Source organism: Chamaea fasciata, unplaced genomic scaffold, assembly GCF_029207755.1.
Source record: "Chamaea fasciata isolate MVZ Bird 193981 ecotype frontalis unplaced genomic scaffold, bChaFas1.0.hap1 SCAF_15, whole genome shotgun sequence".
NCBI lineage: Eukaryota > Metazoa > Chordata > Aves > Passeriformes > Sylviidae > Chamaea > Chamaea fasciata.
Window position 1 is genome coordinate 10,016,497 of NW_027094100.1, and position 23,649 is coordinate 10,040,145.

Below are 23,649 nucleotides of genomic sequence, written 5' to 3' on the forward strand. Positions count from 1 at the left end.
TCCTGGTTCCACTCCCTCATGCATCCTCTGCTTCTGCCCAGCTCCTTTCCTCCTGTAGGGTGCAGCTCCCTGGCACTTCTCCCTGTGCTCCTGTTGCTTCTTTTGTCGTGGCTGGTGCATGCCTGGCAGGGATGGTCCTGTGGCGCCGCTGCTTTCCTTTCTCTGAGAGCCAAGCTTCCTCCCTAGAGAGTTTCCTTGCCTTTCTGCTGGATTTCTACTTTTTTAAGACAAGGGAGCAAATGCATCCTCCACAGGACAGGCCGAACTCATGCCTGCTAACACAGCATCCCAAATGCCGGCGCTCTGGGGAGCCTTCATTCCTCAGCCCACTGTAGCCATGTCTCCCTGGGGGTGGGCAAAGGCTGCTGGTGGTGGGAAAGGAGGGTGAGTACAGCACCAGTGGCCTGCGTTCCCATCTTTGGTGGAGGGTGAGGTTTGTGGTTATTTTCAGTGTTTGACTGGGTTCTGTGAGGAGAAGGCTGTGTGGAGCGGTTCCCTGCAGCCTGCCTCTCCCTGGGTGGTGCTTGTGTCTGCACTGTGTCCCTTTGCTGGCAGCTCTGAGTGCCACATGCTGGTACATGGACCCCTAGCCAGGTGTGAGGTGGGTCTGTGCCATGTCACTGCCCCATTTCCAGCCCCTCTTCTGCTCCCTGCATCTCTTGGGGCTCACCTCATCTCCTCCAAGGCCGTGCCGGGGAAGGTTTTGGCATGATCAGCATTGCTTGGTCAGGAACAGAGCAAAGCTTTAACTCAAATCCCCTCACTGGAGGGCACCATGGGGATAGAGAGGAAGCACCCAGGGCTGGGAAGGGGCTCCAGGGCATGACACAGGCGGGACAAGTGCAATATTCATGTCCATCTCTGTGTACTGACCCCAGCGTGGCCCTTGGGGTTGGGTTTGAGTCAGAATTGTCGAGCAGATGAGGGAGTGCTGTGAGGAGCAGGGGACATCTGATGCTTCCCCTTGCCCTGCTAGTAGTGCACTCTAAGAAGGCTGGCCACATTTTAGGGACAGCTGTGTGCCAAGGCATGTCCCCGGCCTGGCACTGGGCATCGGTGGGTTTGCTGATGAGGCTCCTGGCATCCAAACTCACTTTGCAAGCAGCAGTGAAGACCTCATTTCCAAGGAGACTGGGATATCACAGAAGCATTAAATGGGTTTTGCAGCTCCTCCCTTTCATTGGGGTGAGCAGGGATGTTTGAAGGTGGGGTGAGACGTGCTTGGTGGCACATGTGGTGTGAGGGGCTCTGCTGAGCCAGGGGGAGCTGCCACAGGACCCAGTGGACACGAAAACTTGATACTTGTGTATTGTAGGCTGCTCAGTAACCAAGAAACTTGTCTGTGTAAATATAGCAATGGTCACGTCCATGTCTTGTGCCTATGGATATTGTCAGTGTACAGCACAGGTGGCTGCCCAGCGGCAGAGCTGGTACCACACCTGAATCATGTATCTTACTTTAATCAATAAATATGATCTATTTTTTATGTGTAAAGGCTTTCGGGTGTGAAGTGTGGGTTTTTCTTCCGAAAGAAGTGAGAGCAGGAGACATGGAGCCCAGCAGGCAGCCAGGATCCCATCCTGTGCTGCTCCCACCCCCACACAGCACACATGATTTCCCCTCCTAGTGAGGGTTTCAAATAAAAGTGTTCCAGCTTTGCTGCTTGAAAAATTTAATTTTTCTTTTGACCTCATTTGTGCAAGTAGGTTGTGGGCAGAGCTTACGGGCTTGTAGGGCTGAGCTTTTCCCTGCCCCACCAAAGCTTGGCCTTGGTTTCTCATCTCCCTATTAGTGCCAAAAGTAGGGCTGCAGCTGAAAAAAAGAACCTGGCATGTGAAAAAAGATGGGGATGCTGAGTTGCTGCTGATCCGCCCTAGAGATCAAAGAAGCAAAAGTCAGCCCACACTGGGAGACTCTGCCAGCACTGCTGCAGCTCGGCTTATCCTCACTGCTGAATAATTCATACCATTGCAGTGTGTCATTACAGGGCTGTTGGGGGAATCTGCTATAAAAAGTTCATCTTTAGAAACTCTGGCAGAATATTTTTCTAAAGCTAGGAGGCTTTTGCAGGCTGATGGGAGCTGGGGATCTGAGGTCACCTGAACGACAGGGCAGAGGGACGGGTGAGCACAGCCACTCCTGGTACTTCAGGGTATTTCTGAGTCCGGAGAGTCACCATGGTGGGATCCACAGCCATCCTTTATTAGGGCTGAGCACTGCAGGGCTGTCTCCATCCCTTGAAATGGCTTTACTGAGGCTGCTCCTTCCCAGGTGTCACTTAACTGCAGCTTCATCTCAAGTTGCCTTCGCCCTTCCCTGTGTTGTGACCATTGGCCAAAGCAACCCTGAGGAATTAAAAAGTCTGAAGGAAAATATCACTGTTATTTGTGCTGCTTCTGCTGCTGGGAAGAACAATTTCTGTTTTTCTTATGGGCAAAAGTGGTGCCTGTTGCTGAGATACCTCAAAATTAAATGTCCTCAAAACAAAGTACAGAAATGCACCATTTTAGGATGATGTTCAGAGGGATTTACCAAGCAGAATAAAACCAACTAGATAAAATGGTTCTAATCTAGGCAGGGACTGCTTTCTGCTGAGCAGAGCTGATGAAAAAACTTGGTGGAAGTGCACTAGAGTTTTGAGAGGTAAAACACATGGTGTTCATTTGGGATGCAAATCAAAGGCTTCACTTTGGGTCATTTCAACCCCTTTACTCCTGAGCTAAGAGACACAGGAGACTCATGGTTTCCCCAAACAAGACAGGGTACTGTGGGTCTGTCTGCCTCATCCCTCTGGCACATACAGGATTCTTAAAAAAGTGTTTAACTTGCTGTCTTGGTACTTCCCTGAAAGCTTCTGGTGCCCAAACGAAGCTGTAATTCCCTTGGCTGGAGCTAGGCAAGGATGTCCTATTTATTTACAAGAGAATCTCTGAGATACTGAATAAAATCATAATAGTAAAAAAATCCAAACTCTTTTAATACTTTCCAAAAATTCAACAACAAAAAAAAGTTACATCAAACAACCAACCAAAGAAAACCTCTCACAAAGAAACGATAACATTTCCAAGCACAAGGACAAACAGGCAAACCCATGCTCAGTAGCCTCGGTGCCCCTCTCTGGTCAGATTCCAGGCAGTGCTGGCCAGTCTTTCTGGGATACAGCAGAGAGTCCCTGCTGCTGGCAGGACCATGTACAGCTGTATTCAGTGTGGGACTGTGACAGCCACGGGGACAAGGCTGTGCACACAATTCTCGGGGCAGGGTCCCCCTCACTTGTGTGCACACAGCCCAGCTGGGCAGTCAGGTTTGAGTCTGTGGGCGGTTCCTGCTGTAACAAACCTCGGTGCTTGATTTTTCTACAGAAATTGACTCTTTTTTTTTTTTTTTTTTTTTTTTTTTTTTTTTTTTTTTTTTTTTTCCCCCCTTGGACTTCTGTTAGCCAGTGAGGGATGTGCTGGTGGGACCAGCTTCATTCCCTCTTCTCTCTCCCAGTGCCAGGGAGCAGACATGAAGAGGGTTTGCACCAGCTGATCCATTCCACGAACAAACTGTTGGCTTGATGCAAGCCCTTGGAGCCACAGCAGGGAGCAGGGAGCCTCTGTACCCCCCATGGGGCACTGCCAGGCTGTGCACTGCTAATCCTTTCACACATTTCTCCACCATGACTGCTGCCACACCTACAGTGCTTGCCCTCCTCCTCCTCCTTCCTCATCCTCCCCGTGGCCAGGAAGCCTGGGGTGGGAGGAGGTGGCATGCTGTGGTCCTACATGGTGTTGGAGGCAGTCCCCTTGGTGAGGAGGCAGGTTAGTCACTGGCATCCCAGGAGCATCCTCCACGTCCCAGCAGTGGCTGGAGCATTTCCCCTCCATTTGCAGCAGGAGCACCGTGGAGGGCAGCGAGGGGAAAGATCCAGCCAAAATTACAACCCAGTTATGCGGGGGGGGGGGACGGGACGGGGGGGGACGGGACACGCTGCAAGCTGAGGGGGACACACACAAGCCTCCCTTCAGCAGCGTGTGCCAGCCCCCCGCACTCTGTTCTGCGTGGAGATGCGCTTGTCTCCTCATCCCACGAGCAAGCCCCGTTAGAACATCACCTCCTCGCAGCTCCCGTAGTCACTCTCCACCATGTCGGAGCCCTCGTAGTTGGGCGGTGGGAGGGGCTGGGCTCGGATGCCGGGCTGGTGGCCCAGCTCGCAGTCGGCGTAGGAGGGCTGGGCCACGCTCAGGCGCATGCTGACCCTCTTGTAGCCCGGCTCGGGCTGGTACGGGACCCCCTCGCCCTGCACCAGCTGCGCTGGGTAGTAGCTGATGGCCGTGTACTCGTTCTGGCACTGGGATGCTCCCGTGTCCACGGGGCCCAGCGGCAGGAAGTCCTCCAGGTTCTGGTTGCTGTAGCGGGGCGGGATCGGCGCTCGCTTGTTGCTCTGGTCCAGCGGGAAGGGGAAACCCCCGTAGAGAGCGACCGGCTCCGTGTCTGCTGGGGGAGGGGGCGGTGGAGGGAGAGGAGGGTGAGAGGAAGAGGCAGGGGGGCCTTGAATGATCTCGTAGTGGGAATATTCCTGGACGTCTGATGACACGTACCGGGGGGGCCAGTAGGTCGTTTCTGCTGGGTAGACTGGAACAAAAGAAAGTCGTGTTAGCTGCAGCTCTAGTGGTTGTTGCCTCTCGCTCTCATGCCAATTCCTTCTGTAGGCTCTGAGCCTGCAGGAGGTGTGACAGACTGGGGAGGAGAGGAGATGTAGGGAGAGGGGAGGTGTAGTTGCTAATGTGGGAATTGTGGGGACCAAGGATCACCCCTGGCTGTGCTGAGGCAGTGGCCCCAGCAGCCTAAAGATATCCACTACTCTAGCACCCAAAAGACACACTTCATCATTATGTTTGGATGCAAGAAACTCATGTTATAAAGGGATTGGGGCAATGATCCAGTGATTCCCTGTATCTCCCCCTTTCCCTGCAGTTAATCTTGTGAGGAACTCCTGCATGGGGTAACCTTGCTGTCCAGAGCCATTCAAGGTGTTTCCCTAAGAATGAGATCCCTCTGCTCAGGAGCACTGATGCAAATGTCTTCACTAAAACTCCTACTCACTTTTAGGATCTTAATTTTTTTTTTTCCAATTTTTCTCTTTTACAGGGTTTTTTGACCCAGGATCACAGCCTGCTATGCATTCATGGTTTCCCTGCTGGTTGTGTACAAAACTAAGCAGGTTAAAGCAGAAAACTGGGATGTACTGGTGAACCAGGAGGAAAGAGCCAATGAAGGCCCCATAGCAGGGCTGGGGCAGTATTTGCCCCTGCTTTGATTTGCTTTAGCCACCACCATTTGTCCCTCCTGTTTGCAAACCTCAGGTCCACTTCCCGAGGGAAAGAGGGATGTGTAAGAGCAAGAAAAAGCTGTGGCTACTGACCCATCTCCTCCCTGGCCCAGGTGCACTTGATGAAGGACTCGTTGTCGGAGTTGGACGGGGGTGCAACCGGGGGCAGGTTGGGGGCCACGCTGCACACGATGGTGCCCCGGTGCTTTGGGGCGTTGGCCGAGTTGAAGGTGACGAACTCCGGGGTGCCGGCGGCTTTGCGCTGCTCCGGCGGGGCCCGGTCCAGGTTGTTGTGCGCCGCGTCGCTGAGGATGTTGAGCTCGATGGGGGGCACGGGCTGGGTGCCCACGCCCACGCTCTTGGAGAACTCGCTCTTGGAGAGCAGGTCGGGGTCCTCGCGGGCCACCGGCTTGTGCGCCTTGGCGCGGTGGCGGCAGCGCTTGCGGACGAACACGAAAGCGGCGGCCAGGATGGCGGCCCCCAGCACGCCGGCCGCGATCTCGGCGATCTCCTCGGGGCCCAGCGCCCACTGCGTGGGCACGATGGCCGGGGTGATGATGGGCTGGGTGCAGTAATCCCCCTGGTAATCCGATGGGCAGATGCAGTGCACGGAGCCCTGGCGGCTCACGCAGCGCCCGGCATTGCGGCACGGGTTGTCCTGGCACTCCTCCGCCAGCTTCTCACACCTGTGGGGAGAGAGGGATGGAGATGACCCCTGCCAGTCGGGGATGCACCAGAACTGCCTCGTCCTGTCTAGGCTCTGGCTCACGCTGCCCAAGGATGCTCTATCCTGCTCTGCTCTCCCTCCCTCGCTGGATTCTTGTTACCTGCTTATCCTGGCAGAAGATCCTTGAGTATAAAATGGTGCTTTTCAAGAGACCATGTTTTACAGGGTGGTCCTGTTTTTCAGATGTATGCCCAAATTAAAATGGGGAGCTTTCCGCCTCAGAGGAGTGTTTGGAATTCTAGGGCTAACACTGCACAGAGAGATGCTCCCATTCTGTTAAATTAGAGAGCCCAGGTTCAGTGTGAGCTGTGTTTACCTCTTATGAAGTCTCCCACATCCTCCAAGCTCTGTGGAGCCTCTGGATAGTCTGTTGTTATCTGCAGGTTGCAGCAAACATTTGGGAAAAGACTACCCTGTGAGGTGGTGAATGGACACCCTTGCTGTAGAGGCGTTTCGACATTTTATGGAGCATCTGCAGAACTGAGATGATTCTCTGTCCTGCTCCACCCCACACACAACCTAAATGTTTGCCAACAGTACAGGGGATCTTTCCTTTCAACAGCAATGACCTCCCCATGCTGGGGGAAATATCCAGTGCTTTAGTGGCTTTCCTTCCCTTTTCTTGTTCTCATTACTGAACAAATGAACAAAACCTCTGTGAGGGTTGCACTGCACTTGCTGTAGTCAGTGATTTAGGACGTGTGAGCTGGTGTGTGCAATGTGCATCCACAGGCTCTGGCTGATGTCAGGTATTACACTGCCACCTAATGCTCAGCTACAGGCTTTTGTTCCAAGAGCTGAACGGATAATTTCTGCCTTTGCCTTGATCCACGGGGCCAGTGTCTATCCTGGCTAAATGGGCAAGGCAGAAGGATGAACTGAGTGTGGTTCTGTTTGAGCCTGCTCTGCGCATCTCTGACCAGGCTGGGCTGGAGGCAAGGTGAGGGCTTTGGAGGAACTGCTGGGCTGGGGTGGTAATGCCCACTGTTATGAACTGGGAATTGAACTGGATGAATCACAGCTGTGAGCTGGGACAGAGATTTCTTTTGCATGAACCCTGTAGAGCCAGTCCCAGATAGAAACAGTCCCTTTAGCGCCCTGCAGGATGGGTGTTCAGGCTACTGAAGCAGGGGGCTCCTCACAGCTCTGCCAGGCAGGTTCCCCCAGGCTCAGGGCACCCTCCTGCCACCCAGTGCAGTGTCTGCCTGTACCCTGCTGCCAGGCCCCCCCACCACAGCTGAGCTTCCCTCACCACAGCCAAGGTGCTCCCATGACTGCTGAACTCAGCTCCTGTCACAGGGAGCAGCAGCGTGTGGGGAGAGACTTTTCCCCAGCAAGGAGAGGCTTTGCACTGCCCCACAGCACCTGCAGGCACCAAAGCATCTGCCGGCAGAGGGGATGTTTCTGTTTTCCCTCCCGCTCAGAGGAGATGGGCACAGAGGGGCAATGGCCACACGATGGCAGAGTTATTCGCGTCCTGTTCTGCGCAGCCCTGCCCTCCAACACCTCCCGGCTGCAATGCTCAGGTGCCTGCAGTTTGCAATCAATCCCAGAGTGTGTGGATCTGGTGAGCTCCAGAAACGTGCAGTGCTCATGTTTTCAGCCCATCATGGGATGTCACCTGTCCCAAAGCCCCCCCAGGCCTTACCTTTCACCCAGGTACCAGTCAGGGCAGTGGCAGGAGTAGCCAGTGGCTGAGAGGGTGCAGGTTCCCCCATGCAGGCAGGGCTTGGACTCGCAGGGACTGTCCCCAAGCTCACAGTGCTCACCAGAGAACAGCCCGGGGCAGATGCAGGTGTAACCTGGAGAGGGTGAGAGTGAACATATCCGTGTGGAGAAATGGGCAAGAGCAGGGAGGAGCAGTGCCTGGTGCTGATGGCCCCCACACAGGGCTCACACAGCTACCCAAGTACAGGTACTTACTGCTGCACCTGTGGGACACCCAGGCCATCCCTGGAGGCCTGGTGGGTTCATTACAGGACCTGGTGTGGTTGCTGGAGGCTGGGTGGCCAGTCTGGGGCAACACAGTGGGACTAGGGAGCTGTTTGAGCAAAAAGTCAAGCCTGTCCTCTGCTGAACACAGATCAGAGCTGCAGTTCAGGGCGCAGCCTTATTGCATGGAAAAGCTGAGGGACAAATCTGGGATAAAGGAAGGGGAACTTGGCTGGCTGATTCACAGTCTCTGACTCTGTTAAGTGCAATCCCCTGTAATTTGTTGTTCTCAGGAGTCTTTGGTCCTGCGAGTTCTCGTGGTATGAAGTGCCTGTCTCAACATGCCCAGTTTCTCCTGCTTGCAGGAGATGTCTGCTCACAGACAGAGAGAACCCCAGCACAGCCAGGGACTCAGAGGGGGCTCCTGCTGTTTGTGCTTTTGGCTGCTGTTTAGCCTAGTCCTAAGCATGGGAATGTCCCTGGCTGTGCTGAGCTCCTGCTCGTCACCTGGCTGGTGCTGCTGTGCGGGAAATTCAGAGTTTCCACCTTGCAGCACACTTGAAAAGTGTTTGCTATTAATCCACAAGCTGAACAACCCTGCTTTAGAGCATGGGGCAAACAACCTGGGCCTGTTCCCACATGTGTGTCAGCGGCTGTACCAGAAGGACGTGCTGACACTGGTGCAGCAGGTGCTGGACATTGCCCACAGGGCTGTGTGTGCCCAAACACATGTCCTGGATGTGGGGCCCACTTGTGTTTGTGGTTCTGAGCGCTGTGGTTGGGGTGGTGCTGGGCTCTCTCCCCACAGATGTGTTCTCACACGGCCACGTGGTTCCCCGGGCTGGCTCCCACAGGCGAGTCCCTGCCTGTGCTGTAATCCCACGCCTGAGATCCCTGGGCACAGCTTTGCATGAACTCGTGCTGCCTGCCTGGGGTCCCCAGGACTGAGCCCATGGCACTCAGGGAAGCCAAGCAGCCAGGATAACCTCACAAATAAACATCCCTAGGGCAGTCCCTTCCCTGCAGCAGTGACCTGCCTGGGGCCATGTCCCACAGGCTCTTTCATGGTCAGCTGGGCCATTTGCAGGAGAAATTGTTCATCCTGGAAGGAAACTATGGGAAGGAAGTAAGGGAGTGATTTTTCACCTCCCCCTCCCTCTCTATTCTCTCCGCAATAAAAGCAGGGGATACCTTGACTTAGAACAGAGATGTGTTTTCCCCTTGTGGGCTTTGAGCCCCTTCCAGCCCAGCCAGAGAGATTTTCTGTGCAGAGGGTCTGGAGGCTGAGGTGTGAGTGCCAGCCAGACTAACTGTTCTGTACATTTACACCTGGTGTCAAACAAGTTCACCTGAACCAGGCAGCTGCTGAGTCGACAGGGCTGGGAATCTTGTTCCCAGAGGCAGCAGGCAGGGCAGGAGAAGGTGGTGCCTCCTCTGTCCTCACTTGCTCGCCAGGCAGGGTGTGCTTTGGCAAGGGTCCCAAAGAGCACAGAGCTGCAGGAGCAGCTTCTGCCCCGTGCAGCAGTGTGGGAAGCACCCCACTGCCCCTCGGAGGGGCCAAGGCACAGGCAGTACCCATCTCACAGATAGGGTGTTGTGGGGTGCAGCCCTGCTGTGCTGGCAGCTACAATGAGTTGTAGGGCAGTGACACACGGGTGGACATCACTGGGAGCAGCTCCTCTCCTCACAGACCCTGTCCCTGTGATACAGCTCACTGCAAGGAGCCCCTCTGATGGCAGGAACAGGGCAGCAGGGACACTGCCTAGGGCAGAGCCTGTATCAAACCTCTTTTGGGTGTGTGCACCCCACGTTAGCCTGGGACTCTTGGATTTGAGCTTACGGTTTTCCCATATCCCTTTGCATAGCCCTGGGGAGTCGCTCACTGCAGTGGGAAGAGACCGAGATCTTGGCTTGTTTCTGCCCAGATACCATCACTGCATGATCCCATCTTGCCTGATTCCAGCCTTGTTAACAGCTCCTTAAGCAAAAAGGATGCAGAGGGGTGGGTGGAATTTCTATATGCATTTGAGTTTTTGGCAACACTCTGCTCTCCTATGTCATGCATACTGCTTAGAAACACCTTCCTGCCCTCTGGGCCCATGCTCCACTGGTGAGAGCCAGGATGATGATCTCACACCCTGTAGCTGCTGCTGCACTCAGTCACTTGAGGTCCCCTGGGATAGAGAACCTCTGCTTCCCCTCTGGAATAGCCCCTTCATGGGGATGAATAAAGTTGTTGCATCTTTCCCCCTTCACTGCTTGTTCTCTCCTATAGCTCTGTGTGGGATGTTCACATACCTCCTCCATGAGTTTCGGAGCACATCCCGTTGTTGAGGCAAGGGTTGCTGCTGCAGGCACCGGTGGGGGAGCAACACTGCTTTATCCCCACCTCCTCCAAGACTTCCTTTGATTGCCCTTTCCCAGGAAGGAGAACCACTTCTCTGCCGTTGATTGCAACCACATCCAGGCAGCCCCTGAACCCCCGTGTGACTCTCTGGGACTGCAGTGACTGCCGGAGGCCCCCAAAAATCAGGTCTCTTCTGCTCTGGGAGACACTACAGGTGCCTGGCAGCTGCAGAGAGGCGTTTCCCAGGCCATCGATGAGCAGGCGGACAGAAGTGTTCTTCACCTCCAGGAACACCGAGTGCCACTCGCCGTCGCTCACAAACCGTGAGGAGGAGACGTTCCCAGAGGGGCTGCCCCGGCAGCTGTAGCCAAGCTGAGGCACTCCATTAACCATCTGTAAGACAAAGAAGTCACAGGTAGCTGTGACATGCTAGGCTGCGGTTTATGAAGGGCTTCAACATTTCTCCTGCTGCCTGTTCCCCTCTCTCCTGGCCTTCACACTGATTCCCAACTTTCTGATACCACGAAGTACCAAATGCAGCCCCTTTCACCTTTTTTAACCTATGCCTGGATCAATTAAGTGACTGCAACTCCTTTATTTTGCAGAACACCTTCATCTCTCTGGAGCAATTTCACCAATGGTCCTTCCTGTCAGCCTTTGACCAGCATGCGAGGAGGCAATCTCATCCTTCCATGTAACAGGGATCATACAGCTACTGCTGCAGCTGCTTGCCCTTTCTTCCACCTTCCTGAGCCTGATCAGAGCCCTGGCATTCAGACTGTCCCTAAGTGCATCACCAATCACAGATGGACTCTTGTTCTGGGCCATGTGGCTTTTTGTTCTGTTCTCACTGTCTCATTACTGGTGGAGAAGGTGCTGGAGCAGTTGCCCCTTTGGCAGGGGTGAGGGTGGTGAAAGAGTCTTATTGAGGAGAAGCACTGGCAGCTTTCTCTGGAGGAAAAAGGAGGACTTGGGAGGCAGAGAAAGGAATTACTGTTGTACCCATGCTGGAAAACCAGGCTAAAGTTACTGATATGTTCTGCAATCCAATCCTTGATCTCCACCAGACTGGAGAGAGACAAGGTATTGAGCTGCTAAAAGTTAAACACACCAACATCTTCTGCATTAAACTGGGACACCAGAAATTCCTATTTCTGGCCCAGGTTTCACCTTTAAAAATCATATAGGACAGAGAAAGGAAAAGTTAGCTGTGTTGTTTCAGGGTAAAGCCAGGGTTAAACCCTGTTTTCACCGTTACCTCCCCAGTGCTTTGTTGATAAAACCTCTCTCACACAGAAGCCAAGAGCCTGTGCAAAAGGAGAAAAGAGATGGAATCAAGTGTTGGTGGGAAACCTGCAGAGCCTGCTATGTAACATCAAGCAATTCATCGCAGGCAGGAGAGATGTCCATGGGGGACATTAGAGACAGTGAGGAGATTTCTTGGAAGGGGTTAGAAGAGCAGGAATGATTATGGGCTAGGCTGACTCTAGAGAAATGCACATACAGCGTGAAGGGGCTACTCTGGAGCAGAGCAGGATAACAGTTAACTCTTAGAGAAGCCCATGGTGTAAGTAAATACCAGTGGGAGAAGAGAGCAACTGCTGAAGGAAGGAAGAACAAGCAGCAGCTGGCACATGCCATGGAAGGGCCTCAGGGCAACACGTGTGTAAATCCCTTTGCACAATTGGCATGCACACCAGAGAACTTTGTCACTTCACTTCATCTGCAGTAACATGATTTCACTTCAGATGAGTCTGTAGATTTGGCTTATCAATTTCTGGGGCTGGGAGACAGCTGAGAACTCGATTCCCTGGAGCAAGAACTGACAGGCTGCCAAGCCTTTCCCAGTTTGCCTGGTCTGCCATCCTCTTGCTGCAACCTATTTCTGAACATCAGGAGAGCTTAGAGACTGGAAAAGTGATGATATGCATGCTCTTGGGAGAGCTCATCTTCTTCATCAAATCTACAAACCATCACTTACTGTCCTTTCAAGGCTTTGGCTCATATCTGGAGTACTTCAATCTACAAAGTTTAAAATCTTGAGGGATTCCTTCAATTTTATCAGGACAGGTGGTTTAGAAGCCTTTTTATCCCTAAGATACTGCTAATAAAGTGAGTCAGGAAAGAAATGATTCACAGGCACTTTTATGGAGGAGGCTTTATGAATGTTTCCTATTGAAAAGCCTGTGGAGACAAGCTTGGGCACAGGAGATTATGGACTCTCTGAACTCCACCAATAATGAGACTTTTCTTCCTTGACTCCCTGTGCTGGCCTGGATCAGTGGAGTTTCTTGCTATCTTGTACTTCCTGACCACCACCTAAAGTGCTGGATTCCTTCTGATGAACTCTTTGGTGACTCTCCTTCTCAGAGATGTGGTAGAAAGCTTGAGACACTTCTTGAGAAGTTTTTTCTCACTGGCCCTTTACAGTTCAGCCTAAAGTCACTCTCAGACAGGACATATGGATGATATTTCTCTGCTCCTGCTCTTCAGGAGGATGGCTGTGGCAGCAGGAGCTTGAAATATGTGCAAAAGGCAAGTGTGTGTGGGGTGGCTGCTGTGAAGCTCCCTGTCTGTGTGGGTCTTTTGTAACAGTGCAGAGAAAAGTGTTTCACAACAGGAAGATGGGGTTGTGAAACCATGAGAAGGGATGGGGGAATCCAAGGACAGGATGAACACTTCCAGGTAGGTCATAGTGTGTGGATCTCAATGTGATCAGTCTCAAGGACAAATCTCTGTAAGCTGGTAGCATGTCCTGTGATCTTAGTCTCCAATTAGTCTGAATTCAGTTGATGAGGAGTATACAAAACCACTGTTCTTTAGTCACCTGCTGCTTTCCTTCTGTTGCCAAAGTGGAAGAGGGAGATGACCTTTGAACGCTTTTGTAAGTTCATTGTTCAGTTGAAGGGAGGAGAGTGATCAGAATGAAATGTTCCTGTCTCTGCAAGTGTCTAAAATAGTGAAACCATCTGAAGAAGGGGGTTGAAAAGAGGGGTGGGTGTGTGAAAAATATAATTCAGCATTCCTGTTCTGTCTTTTCTGTCCATTATTGTAAAGGGCCTTTAATTTGAGGTATGGGAGAAAGTTTGCTCTTTGCTAAAGTAGAAGCAGACTGGTCTGTGCACAACTCCACCTGAAAAATTCTTTGTCCCGAGAGGTGAGGTGCAAGAGAGGAATGAAGAAACAAGCTGGAGGAAAGAAGGTGATGTAGACCTGCTCTGGGTGTCTGATGACTTCACCAGAAGTCACACCAGAGACCAACACATGCATGTACATGTACAGAGGACAATTCCCAGTTGTGATTGCAGCAATTGCCAAACTGTGCTTGGCTCTCATTTGGTCTTCCCAAGTCTTTCAGCTACACAAATTACTAGAGGGAACATAATTTTTGCATATTCTTTCTGTGATTCCCTTCCCCGAGAGAATAAGGCTTTTGTAACTGTGGAGAGAATTCCCCCTGCTCTGCCATACACACCTCCAGAGTGGCGTGGTCAGTCCCGTTGGCGTGGAACACGACTGCGTGATGCTGGTGGGTCTTGAGGCGAAAGTGCATGTGCCAGGAGCCAGCCTGGGAGTGCTGGTACCAAATGTAGCTGTGGCCCCCAAACCTCACAGCTGTTCCTGAAAGGAGAATGAAAGAAAGGTCTCATCTTTGTGGCACTTTGAGGCTATGGACTGTATCAAGCCTTGCCTCTTTTCCTAGCCTGATGCCACAACTGTCCAGAAAGTAGTCCCATCCAGAGCAACCCATGGATCCCTGCACTGCATTTCTCACAGTCCCACTGGGAGCTCCCAGTACTTCTTCTGTGTACTCAACTATGAAGCAACCCTGAAATATCAGTGTGGCTATTTCTGTCCTTCAAGGTGCCCTCAGCATGGTCTACAACACCCTTGAATTTCTCCATCCTTACATTCCTGCCCTAGTATTACAGATCCCACTCCCTCCAATTATTTCTTGAAGTATCCTACAGCCAGTATAACAAATATACTTTATTTGGCTTTCCTCAAATTTATCAGTTACTCTGCGCTTTGCCAGGTCCAGGATCAATAGATGAGATCACGGATAAAAAATTTTGATCACTGACCTTCATTTCCTGCTAAGTATGAGTGACTTTTCTCAATGAGAGAGAGAGATGTTGCTGTTATTAAGTGCTACAGAAGATTAATTTTAAAAAATAGACTACATGAAATTTTCAGGCTCCCAAGACTCTTTGAAATTGTGGGCAGAGGTGTTGGTCACTGGGCAACCTCATTCCATGGAAAATCCAGGTGCTCTATAATGTACTGAAGGAAAACACAACGTTCCCAGGTTTATAGGGTCAAACACTGCCGGGAAGGATTGCTCACCATTGCAGGAGCAGATCTGCTCCAAGCTGTGCCGTGGGGTGAGGACGCTGAGCCGGGCAGTGCTGTATGTAGACATCATGCCTGGATCCAGCTGGATGGTTTCCTTGCAGACACGGTGGGCACAGTCTGACCCGTGACAGGGCACATGGATGGCTTTCTTCATCCGCAGCCCGACAAGCTGGTCCATCTCCCCAGCTGACCCAGTGAGCTTGCTGGCCAGCACCCGCGGCTCGTACAAGGAGCCGTGTGGCTCTCCGACAGCCAGGAGCAGATCCACCCCATCAGAGGCAGCTGCAGGCTGCAGGCTGGCCATGTGGATGTTCTGGCGCCGGGTGACAAGGATGTTCCCCAGAAACCTCTGCAGGTTGCGCCAGTGGTCCCCCACAAACTCCTCGGGGGAGAGGTGTCGGAAGTGCAGCACCACTGCCTTGTCCAAGGCCTCCTGCGTGAAGCACCACACGTGGACACTGACACTCGTGGTGGCTGTGAACGTCCCGTCACTCACTGTCACGTTCAGAAGGTAGTGGCCATGGGGTAGCTTGTCCCCAGCAATGATCTTCCCATCTGCAGCCCCCACAGAGAAGAGCCCCTCCTTGGGCACTTGTGCCACCAGCGTGTACACCAGCGTGTCGTGGGGGTCCCGGTCCGTGGCGTGGATCTTGCCCAGAACGCCGCCCCGGAAGGCTTCCTCGTTGGTGGTGATGAATATCTCCAGGGGAAGGGCTGAGGGGGCATATTGGCTCTGCTCAGTCACTTGGATATTTATAAATGCAGATGAGGAGAGGGGAGGGATGCCACTGTCGGAGACCTGGCAAGGAAAACAGAAGGATCTGTTACAGCCACACGCTGACTTACTGTCACCTCACCTGACTGGTGAGGTCTTGCAAAGGAGAGTGCCTTTCAGGGAACAGTGAGTGGAAGCTCTCAGGCAGCAGGCTGGGAATGAAAAAGGAATGGGAAAAACTGGAAGCAGTGTTGGAGCTAGGGGAAAGGGCAGCATCCCTTCCAGCATGGAGACTGTTTGAGGCCTTCTGCTAGTGGTGGGGTCACACTCACTTCCCTGTGCATTCAGCAGCAGCTGAGGCACCTCTGAGTGGCTCTGAACTCCTGAGGGTTAATAATTTTTTTGTGATGTTGCCAACCTTTGTGGTTCCATGAGTAACTGAGTGCACGGAGATGTAAGGCAGTTACACACATCAACACATTTGCTCACCTTCCAGGCTCTTTAAGCCCCTGTCCCACCTCTGACAATGTCTGTCTAGCATTGAGTCAAGGAACCTCAAACAGAAAAATGTGAATAATCAGATTATGGGATAAATTTCTCCCTAATGCTAAGCAGTTAGAGGTTGAGGTTTGTAATATAATAGCACCCAGCTTTTACAGCAACTGCCATGACTGAAGAAGTATGTACTTTACATGTTATTATCCTTTTGTTGGTAATGGACTACCCCTACTGATAACACTGAAAAACAATGAATTCATTCTGCAACAATAGAAATCCTTTCTGAAGAGGAACTGAAACCACTTCTTAAATGACAGGGATAATTAGAGAAAGCTTGTAGGACCAGATCCAGGTCTCACTTTAAATTGGAATTCACTAGAATGATTATGGAGAAAGCATCTGTCTAAGGAAACTGCTGACAGAGTATTTTTCATGATCATATTATCTGATTTTATCAACACAGAAGCTGGCCCCCTGCTTCTTGTGGGCAGACTGTGTGGAGAAATGAGCTCTGGAGTTGGCTCCAAGCTGCACAGTTTGTGCCTGGATTGGATTTCTTCAAAGCCAGAGATGTTTTCATTCAGCTGGGCCATGCTAATCGCATTTTATTGCTGCTTAAGCTGGCTGGGGAATTCAGACACCAGGACAGAAACATATGCTCTACCTGGACTTGCAATAGGTACTGTTCTTTCATCCTTCTGTTCAGGACAGATGATGTCACCAGCAGACCATTTTGGGTGACTTCAAAGGCTTTCCCATCATTGCCCTGGGTGATCTGGAAGGAGTATGGTGGTCCATTTTCTGGAGAGTCTCTGTCACTCATAATCAGCTCCAGGACACTTGTTCCCACGGGAGCATTCTCCTGAAATGGGGAAAGATGCTATTGGAGGAAGGTAAACAATGAGAAATGGCCAGGGGGAACCCACAGTGCGCCAGGAGCTGATGGGTCAGGAACAAGAAAACAAATCCCACCCCTGCCCTAGAACACACAGAGTACAAAGCAGCAACCTGATTCATCACTGTCTCCCCACTTTGCTCCAACAGCAGCCTAGGAATGAGCTCCTTAGTGCCATGAGAGAGATTGTGAGGACAGTCTGCCTCCTGGCTTACCTGCACCACCACACTGTAGTTGAGCTGGAAGAAACGAGGAGGGTTGTCATTGACATCAGACACGTGGACGTGCACAGGGACATCACTGAACTGAGCAGGGTGGCCGTTGTCCGTGGCTCGAACTGTCAGCGAGTAACTGGAGATCTGGAGGATTTGCAGTGCAGGATTACTTGGAGAAGTGGCAAAATGGTGTCTTTTTCACATTGAATTTTTATTCTGCTGCAGCTTGTTGAAATGCCCGAGGACATGCACCACAGCCTCAACAGCTTTGCCCTTGCCTGAGGCTCTCCATCCATAAATCTCACTCAAAGCTCATTGCTAAACCAAATCAGCCTCACAACAGTTGCAGAGAAGAGAAACAGTTTGGCAAAGATGGATGAAACTAAGCTCAGGAAACACCTGTCAGTAGTGGTTTAAGAATCATAGAATCACAGAATAAGCTGAGCTGGAAGGGACCAATCAGGATCAGCTCCTGTCCCTGTGCAGGGCATCCCAAGAATTCCACCATGTGCATCAGAGCATTGTCCAAAGGCTTCTGAACTCTGGCAGGCTGAGACAAGCTGCTGCTGCTTTATGAATGAGAGATTGTCCAGGTGACCTTTCTCCTCCCCACACCTGTTTTCTCTAATGCAGAGAAGCAGAACCCAATTACGTTGGTTTCCACAATGAACATTCCCAGTATTGGTTGGGGCTGACTCTCACCCAGCCAGCCTGAAGCACCAGTGGGCCAGACCAAAACTCAGAGCTGTGAAAGGTGTCCCTGCCCATGGAAGGGGTTGGAACTAGATGATCCTCAAAGTCCCTTCCAATCCGGACCATTCTATGATTCTATATTGCCTTTCCTAAAGCCCAGCCTTCCTACTGCAGTATCTGTGAGTCTAGAAAACAAATTGCTGCCTTGTCTTCTACCTACAATATTATGAGTAAATAATTCAGGAAACAGGAGGTAGCTGAGTAAGCTGTTCTCCCTCAGTCTTTTGGGACACCTCTGTTTCAGCCTTCCCATTGTCATTTTCCTGGACTCACCTCCTCCCTGTCCAGATGCTTGGCAATGCTGATCTGCCCATTTTTGGGTTGAATGGCAAAGTGTCCCAGAGGGTTCCCTTCCACGATGGAATATGTGACCTGATTGTTCATTGACCCATCCAAGTCATCAGCTGACACCTGTTTGGAGAAAAAAAAAAAAAAACAAAAACCAACCCTGCTAGGACCCTTGGGCCAAAAAGGACATGCCATGGAAAAATGGGACCACTTTGCCATTTAAGGATATTGGTTTGAGCTTGCCTCAAATGAGGAGGGGGAAAGGAAGGTGGTTCAAATAAGAGTCATCCCACAGTTTTTTTAAGATAACATAGTTTCCTCAGCTTTCTCTTAGTCCTTTCCCTGACTTTACCACCCTTTTGATGGTAACAGGCTGGACAGGAAACTCCACATCACCCTGGGCTCTGCTATTCTGCCCAGAGGAGCCTCTGCTTTCCCCAGGTCACAAGGGCATTGTCCTTTTACAGGCATTTTTGTTTTCTTGGGATGTTCTCAAAGCTCCTGAGCCCACCCTTAATTTTCACTTAAAGGTATCTCATAAGGCAAAGTGTTCATGTCTACGGAGTCTCAGGAATTCTGCCAGTCATCCTTTTTGAAAGTCATGCTTTAATCTTAAATGCTGAACATCACAAGCCCACTGAGGTCACTGTGTCCAAGGAAAAGTAAAGTGCACAGGAAGACTGAATATTGCACAGCACAAATAAAGAAGAGGCAAAGACAGCTGGCCTGGTTCAGTCATACCGTGAGGATGATGTCTCCAATGGCAGCATCCTCCCGGATGTCAGTGGAGTAGGGATCTTGGATGAACTCTGGAGCATGGTCATTAATGTCAGTAATGTTGATCACCACCATGGTCACATCACTAAGAGAGGCTGAGCCCTTCCTCGTACCCTCGATAGACAGGTAATACTCGTGACTGGCCTCAAAGTCCAGGCTCCCATTGATGTACAAGGCACCTATGTTGGCAGACAGGGAGGAAATGACAGAAAATACTTTGAATGAGTGGCACATGAGATTTCTTGGAATACTGCAGATATGCCAAGGAAACTGCCCAACTGCCAGCTGAAACAGTGTAGTTGACCTAACTCTGATCACCTTGATGTGGAAGAATTAGCAAGAGCCTTGTGACCAGAGAGGATGAGGATGTTACAGCCAAGGGCAGAAGGCCATTGCTGACACAGCCAAGGGCTTGTTTCAGGGAGTTAACACTGGCCTTCTGAAAACAGCCCTTATCACATCACTGTGCAAACAGAATAGGGCTTTATTTGGCTGGTAATCATGGCTCAACACCTACCCATGGTTAGGGTGCTATTATCCATGTTCATTGAATGCTACTCAGTAAAGCTGCCTGTTACCCTGGGCTGCAGGTTCCTCGTGGGATCTTGATGGAAACACTTTTGAAATGAAACCACTTTCTCCTGCATTTTGAAGTGGGAAAATTTCCTCATCCTGTTCTCCACATATCCCTCATTCACATGGGCCTGTCTCAGGTCTCAGACACATAGAACGAATCTTTCCATTAATTTCAGTAAGAGTTGGATCACTCCTTAAGTGACTTGGATGGCAAATTTTGAAGAAGAAAAGACTATTCCCTACCCTTTAGCTGGGTAAAGACAGACATGAGCAGAAGTGGGAGCCAAATGGAGAAGAACCAGAGAAGATGCACACAAAGACAGCCTTTGATGTTGGATCAACCTGGACCTGCTTGGGCACAAGATCATTTTACCTGTGTTTGAGTTGAGCTGAAATTTCCCGTGGTCATTGCCGTTCACAATTTCATACTTGATCTCTGTGTTTTCTGCATTGTCCCTCGTCAGGGCTGACAAGTTGAGGACCTCAGTGCCCACAGCCACATCTTCTTTTACCATGGCCACATATTCAGGGGCCAGGAAAACAGGCAGGTATTCATTGAGATCCACAACAGAGACAGTGACAGTGCCCAGGGAGGAGAGGGGCTGCGGGGTGCCTCGGTCGGTGGCACAGACTGTCAGCTCAAAGGCTGAGTGCTGGGAATCCTTCAGAGGCTTTTCCAGGCGGATGACCCCTGTGGTCTCCTCAATTGAAAAGTGTCCATTGGCAGAGTCAGGCAGAGAATAGACCACCTCAGCATTGAGACCTGGAAGGGTAATGGACAGGCTGCATTAATTCATGGGTAGGGATGCTGCTGGGTTTGTTTATAATGCATTATTTATAACGCATTAGGACTACATGAACTGAATTACCTTCAATTCCCAGGGAAAATGCAGGCTGTATGACATCATACAAACATCCAGTGTGCCCCTGCCCATCTGCAGGTTCAGTCATCTAGCCACCCTCACCATTATCCACCAGTGTCAGCTGTCTGCAATTACTAGTGCTCCCCATTTCTAATTACCTTGCTTTCAAATGTAATTTCTCTTTATATCTGCTTCCAAAGAAGGTAAATGTGATCTCGCTTCTCTAAATTCAGACTCTGCTAGAGAGATTTATTGAAAGTTCCTTTCTTAGGAGCCTTACCTATATTTCTGAGAAGCTCTGTGTCTCCAGGAGGACCTCTCCATCCATATTACCTACCCCTATCTTAAACTATTTTTTTCCTTTTTTACACTCATTCTCAGTGTCCACCTTTGAAAAAGTTTCTGTCCAGTTTGGATCTCTATTGTCACAGTTTGTGCTGTGCATCACAGCTACAGTTACTGAGCACATTCTCAGAGAAGGTCTGCATGTTTCTACAGATACAGCTCTCCCAACAGAGTCACAAAAATGCTGATGCCAGCCCAGTAGTCAAGAACATGTCAGCAGTGAGATCCAGGCACATCTTCGCCAAGATTCAATCATCTAAGCCCATTGCTGCACTACTTCCTTAGGTTTCAAAGGCTTCTATTCAGAATGAAAGATGAAGTCTACCAACAGATAAATCCCATCTGACTCACCTTCATCGAGATCCCTGGCAGCAACCACAGCGATGGGTGTCTTTGTGGTGGTGTTATCGAAGACGGCCACGGCGCAGTGGCTGGGGAAGAACCTTGGCGCATTGTCATTGGTGTCCTCAATGATCAGTGTCACATCAGCCTGGCATGAACGGCCCCCGCCGTCAGTGGCCTTGGCCACCAGGTGGTACATGGGCTTCTGCTCACGGTCCAGGGGTGCAGATGTGGTCAGCTCCCCTGTGGGAAAGGGCAGGAGGTTGTAGCGATGTATTTGCTGAACTTGGGCCACTCTGTTTGACCAGCCAAACCGTTTGTGAGAAAACTTATCAAACCACCTGCAGCTTTTGTTAGCAGGACTCTCAGGAATTCATCAAGGTTACTGAGAAAAACAAGACTAAAATAAGAACCAGGAGCCTGAGAAACTGTCTACCAAGAATGTTAAACCTAGACAAAGGAGGCACAACATGCTGATGGACCCTGATCAATTAGATGTCTTGAAGGACGTGTGCCTGCCTCGTGGACAGGCAAGCTGGCCAATGAGATGATGCGTGAACGTGTGAACAAACAATTTTGAATCTATAATTGTAGTTTAATGTAAGCAATAAATGGCTTCTGCTGAAATCATACTGATTCTGTCATTCAGAAGTCCTGAGCTCCCTCAGGAGGTGGTCGTGTCTCCAGCAATCACAGCTGCAGCCTGCAAGACCTCGGAGAGGTTCAGCTGTTTTCCTGGATGAACCGTGGGAGACAGTAATTGGGCTAATAGTGGTGGTGTGTCCACGCCACATTGCTCAGGGCTATCCTCGGATCATTGCCAGCCAGGGCCCTGGCAAGGCTTCACATGGGCAGTCCTGCAAGTTCAGCTGAACTTCATCCAAGGGATGCCATCATGGGCTAGAACTGTTCATAAATAAATTGTACTTCTAAACCCCACTGCACCGAGCTTTCTGCAATGTAATGAACTCCAAGTGATCTCTAGAATGATCATCAAGTCTGTTTGGGTAATTACACTGCCCAAGACCAGATAAGAGGTGTTTTGGGATTTAGAACTTGTTTCTTTGGCTCAAGGCAGATACTTGCTGCTCTTTCCTCCTTGAGACCTGGCTGCTAGCAATAGTGTCTGCCTTTCATTTTAACAACATTTGTAACGACAGCAAACAGGATGATGTGGAGCTCACTCTATGCTGTGGCCATTCCCTCCTAGCTTGGGACAGCTGGAATGAACAGCTCCTTGTGTTGAGCCGTGCTGGGAGCTTGCATTTCCCGGGGGTGTGTGAGGAAGAGGATAAAAGCATCCCGTTGCCCTGCCCTCACCTGTGTGTGGGCCCAGGCGGAACTCCTCGGCGCCAGGGCCGTGCAGGCTGTAGGTTATCTGGGCATTGCTGCCCACGTCGGGGTCTGTTGCTGATATTTTCAAAATGAAAAGACCCGGCCCAGCATCTTCAGAGACTCTCCCAGTGTACAGTATCTGGACAGAACAGAAGAAATCATTGGCATCTGGGCCATCTCCAAAATACCTCCATCCCGTATGGGGGGAGAACAGACCCACAGAGGTTTCACAGAGAAGGATAAACCCTGTGATTTATAGGGGAACACAATGTGCCTCCCATTCTTGGCTGCTGGGGTGTGGACTGGGACGAGTGAGCTCATTTCACACAAGCCTTTGAATCTCCTTTGGGAAGTAACCACCTCTGTTCGTTCTCACCACGGGTGACGTCCACACCAGCGATCAGCTCTCTACAGCAACAAACCTCCTGATGGGAATCTCCCAGCTTAGCAGGATATAAAACTCAGTAATTTACATGCCCCTTCCCAGGAGGCTTCCTGGCATTGTTTATCTCCAAAAATTACTCTTCATAATGCTTAGGCTCTCACTTGCTGCTGGCAAACATGCTTGGAGGCTAGATTTAATATTCTTGCTTGACATGCAGCTTAATTAAAATTGTTAAGCATAATCAAAGCAACAGGATCGTGTGAGAAGAATTATGACAAGCCAAATCCTTTAACATGCTCTGCCTGTTCTTTCTTCTTTTTCTATTGTGTTCTTTCCCTCCCAGGATCTCCCTTTATGCCTCTGATGTCCCAGAACAGACATTTTACCTGGCCACACTCAGGGCTATTGTCATTGATATCCAGTACAAAAATTTCCACTTCGGTGGTAGCCTGAAATTTCCCATCAGAGGCCATAACCTTGAGGAGATATTTCTCTGTATCTTCTCTGTCCAGAGGCTTCTTGGAAGAAATTGTCCATTCGCCCTCAATTTGATCAACTGTGAACTGTCCCAGTACATCTCCTTCTAGAAGGGGGCAGGAAGCAAGAAAAAAAAAAGGCATTTACTAAGTCCTGAAAATCAGAAATGATAAGGAAAGGGAATATAGGTGTGTCCACTGATGGTTCTTTAGGAGACCTGAAGGACCTGGATGCTCTTAGAGGTCTTTTCTGACCTAAATGATTCCATGACTCTCTGACTCACATTGATGGTGCCTCCAGCAGGTGAGGAATTTTTGGTCAACCTCACAGTACAGCTGGGAAATACCCTGCACATTTTAGTTATTCCCTGTCGGCACATTCAGTGGGAGAAGAAAACAACTGACTTCAGAAAAGTTCTGCAGATGTGCATATCCATTGCCTCAAAACCACATTGTCTCACCTTCCCAAAGCCTATCAGTCTTTCTTGGTGCACGTTCCTAAAGGGATCC

The 23,649-nt window shown here is 50.6% G+C and overlaps 1 protein-coding gene across 1 annotated transcript in view; it reads right to left on the reverse strand.

The window, feature by feature from the left end:
- Positions 1-2,960: 2,960 nt before the first annotated feature.
- Positions 2,961-23,649, reverse strand: part of FAT2 (FAT atypical cadherin 2) — a 45,386-nt gene continuing 24,697 nt past the window's right edge. Inside the window, exons 10-23 of the mRNA XM_066197450.1 lie at positions 23,050-23,246; positions 22,264-22,417; positions 20,953-21,186; positions 19,767-20,156; positions 18,782-18,996; positions 18,026-18,163; positions 17,000-17,143; positions 16,554-16,751; positions 14,668-15,475; positions 13,796-13,941; positions 10,272-10,713; positions 7,690-7,843; positions 5,408-6,000; positions 2,961-4,617 (exon numbers count right to left, since the gene is read on the reverse strand). Coding sequence (XP_066053547.1) covers positions 4,085-4,617; positions 5,408-6,000; positions 7,690-7,843; positions 10,272-10,713; positions 13,796-13,941; positions 14,668-15,475; positions 16,554-16,751; positions 17,000-17,143; positions 18,026-18,163; positions 18,782-18,996; positions 19,767-20,156; positions 20,953-21,186; positions 22,264-22,417; positions 23,050-23,246 — 4,346 coding nt within the window. The 3' untranslated portion in view covers positions 2,961-4,084. The remainder of the gene's footprint in view (positions 4,618-5,407; positions 6,001-7,689; positions 7,844-10,271; positions 10,714-13,795; positions 13,942-14,667; positions 15,476-16,553; positions 16,752-16,999; positions 17,144-18,025; positions 18,164-18,781; positions 18,997-19,766; positions 20,157-20,952; positions 21,187-22,263; positions 22,418-23,049; positions 23,247-23,649) is intronic.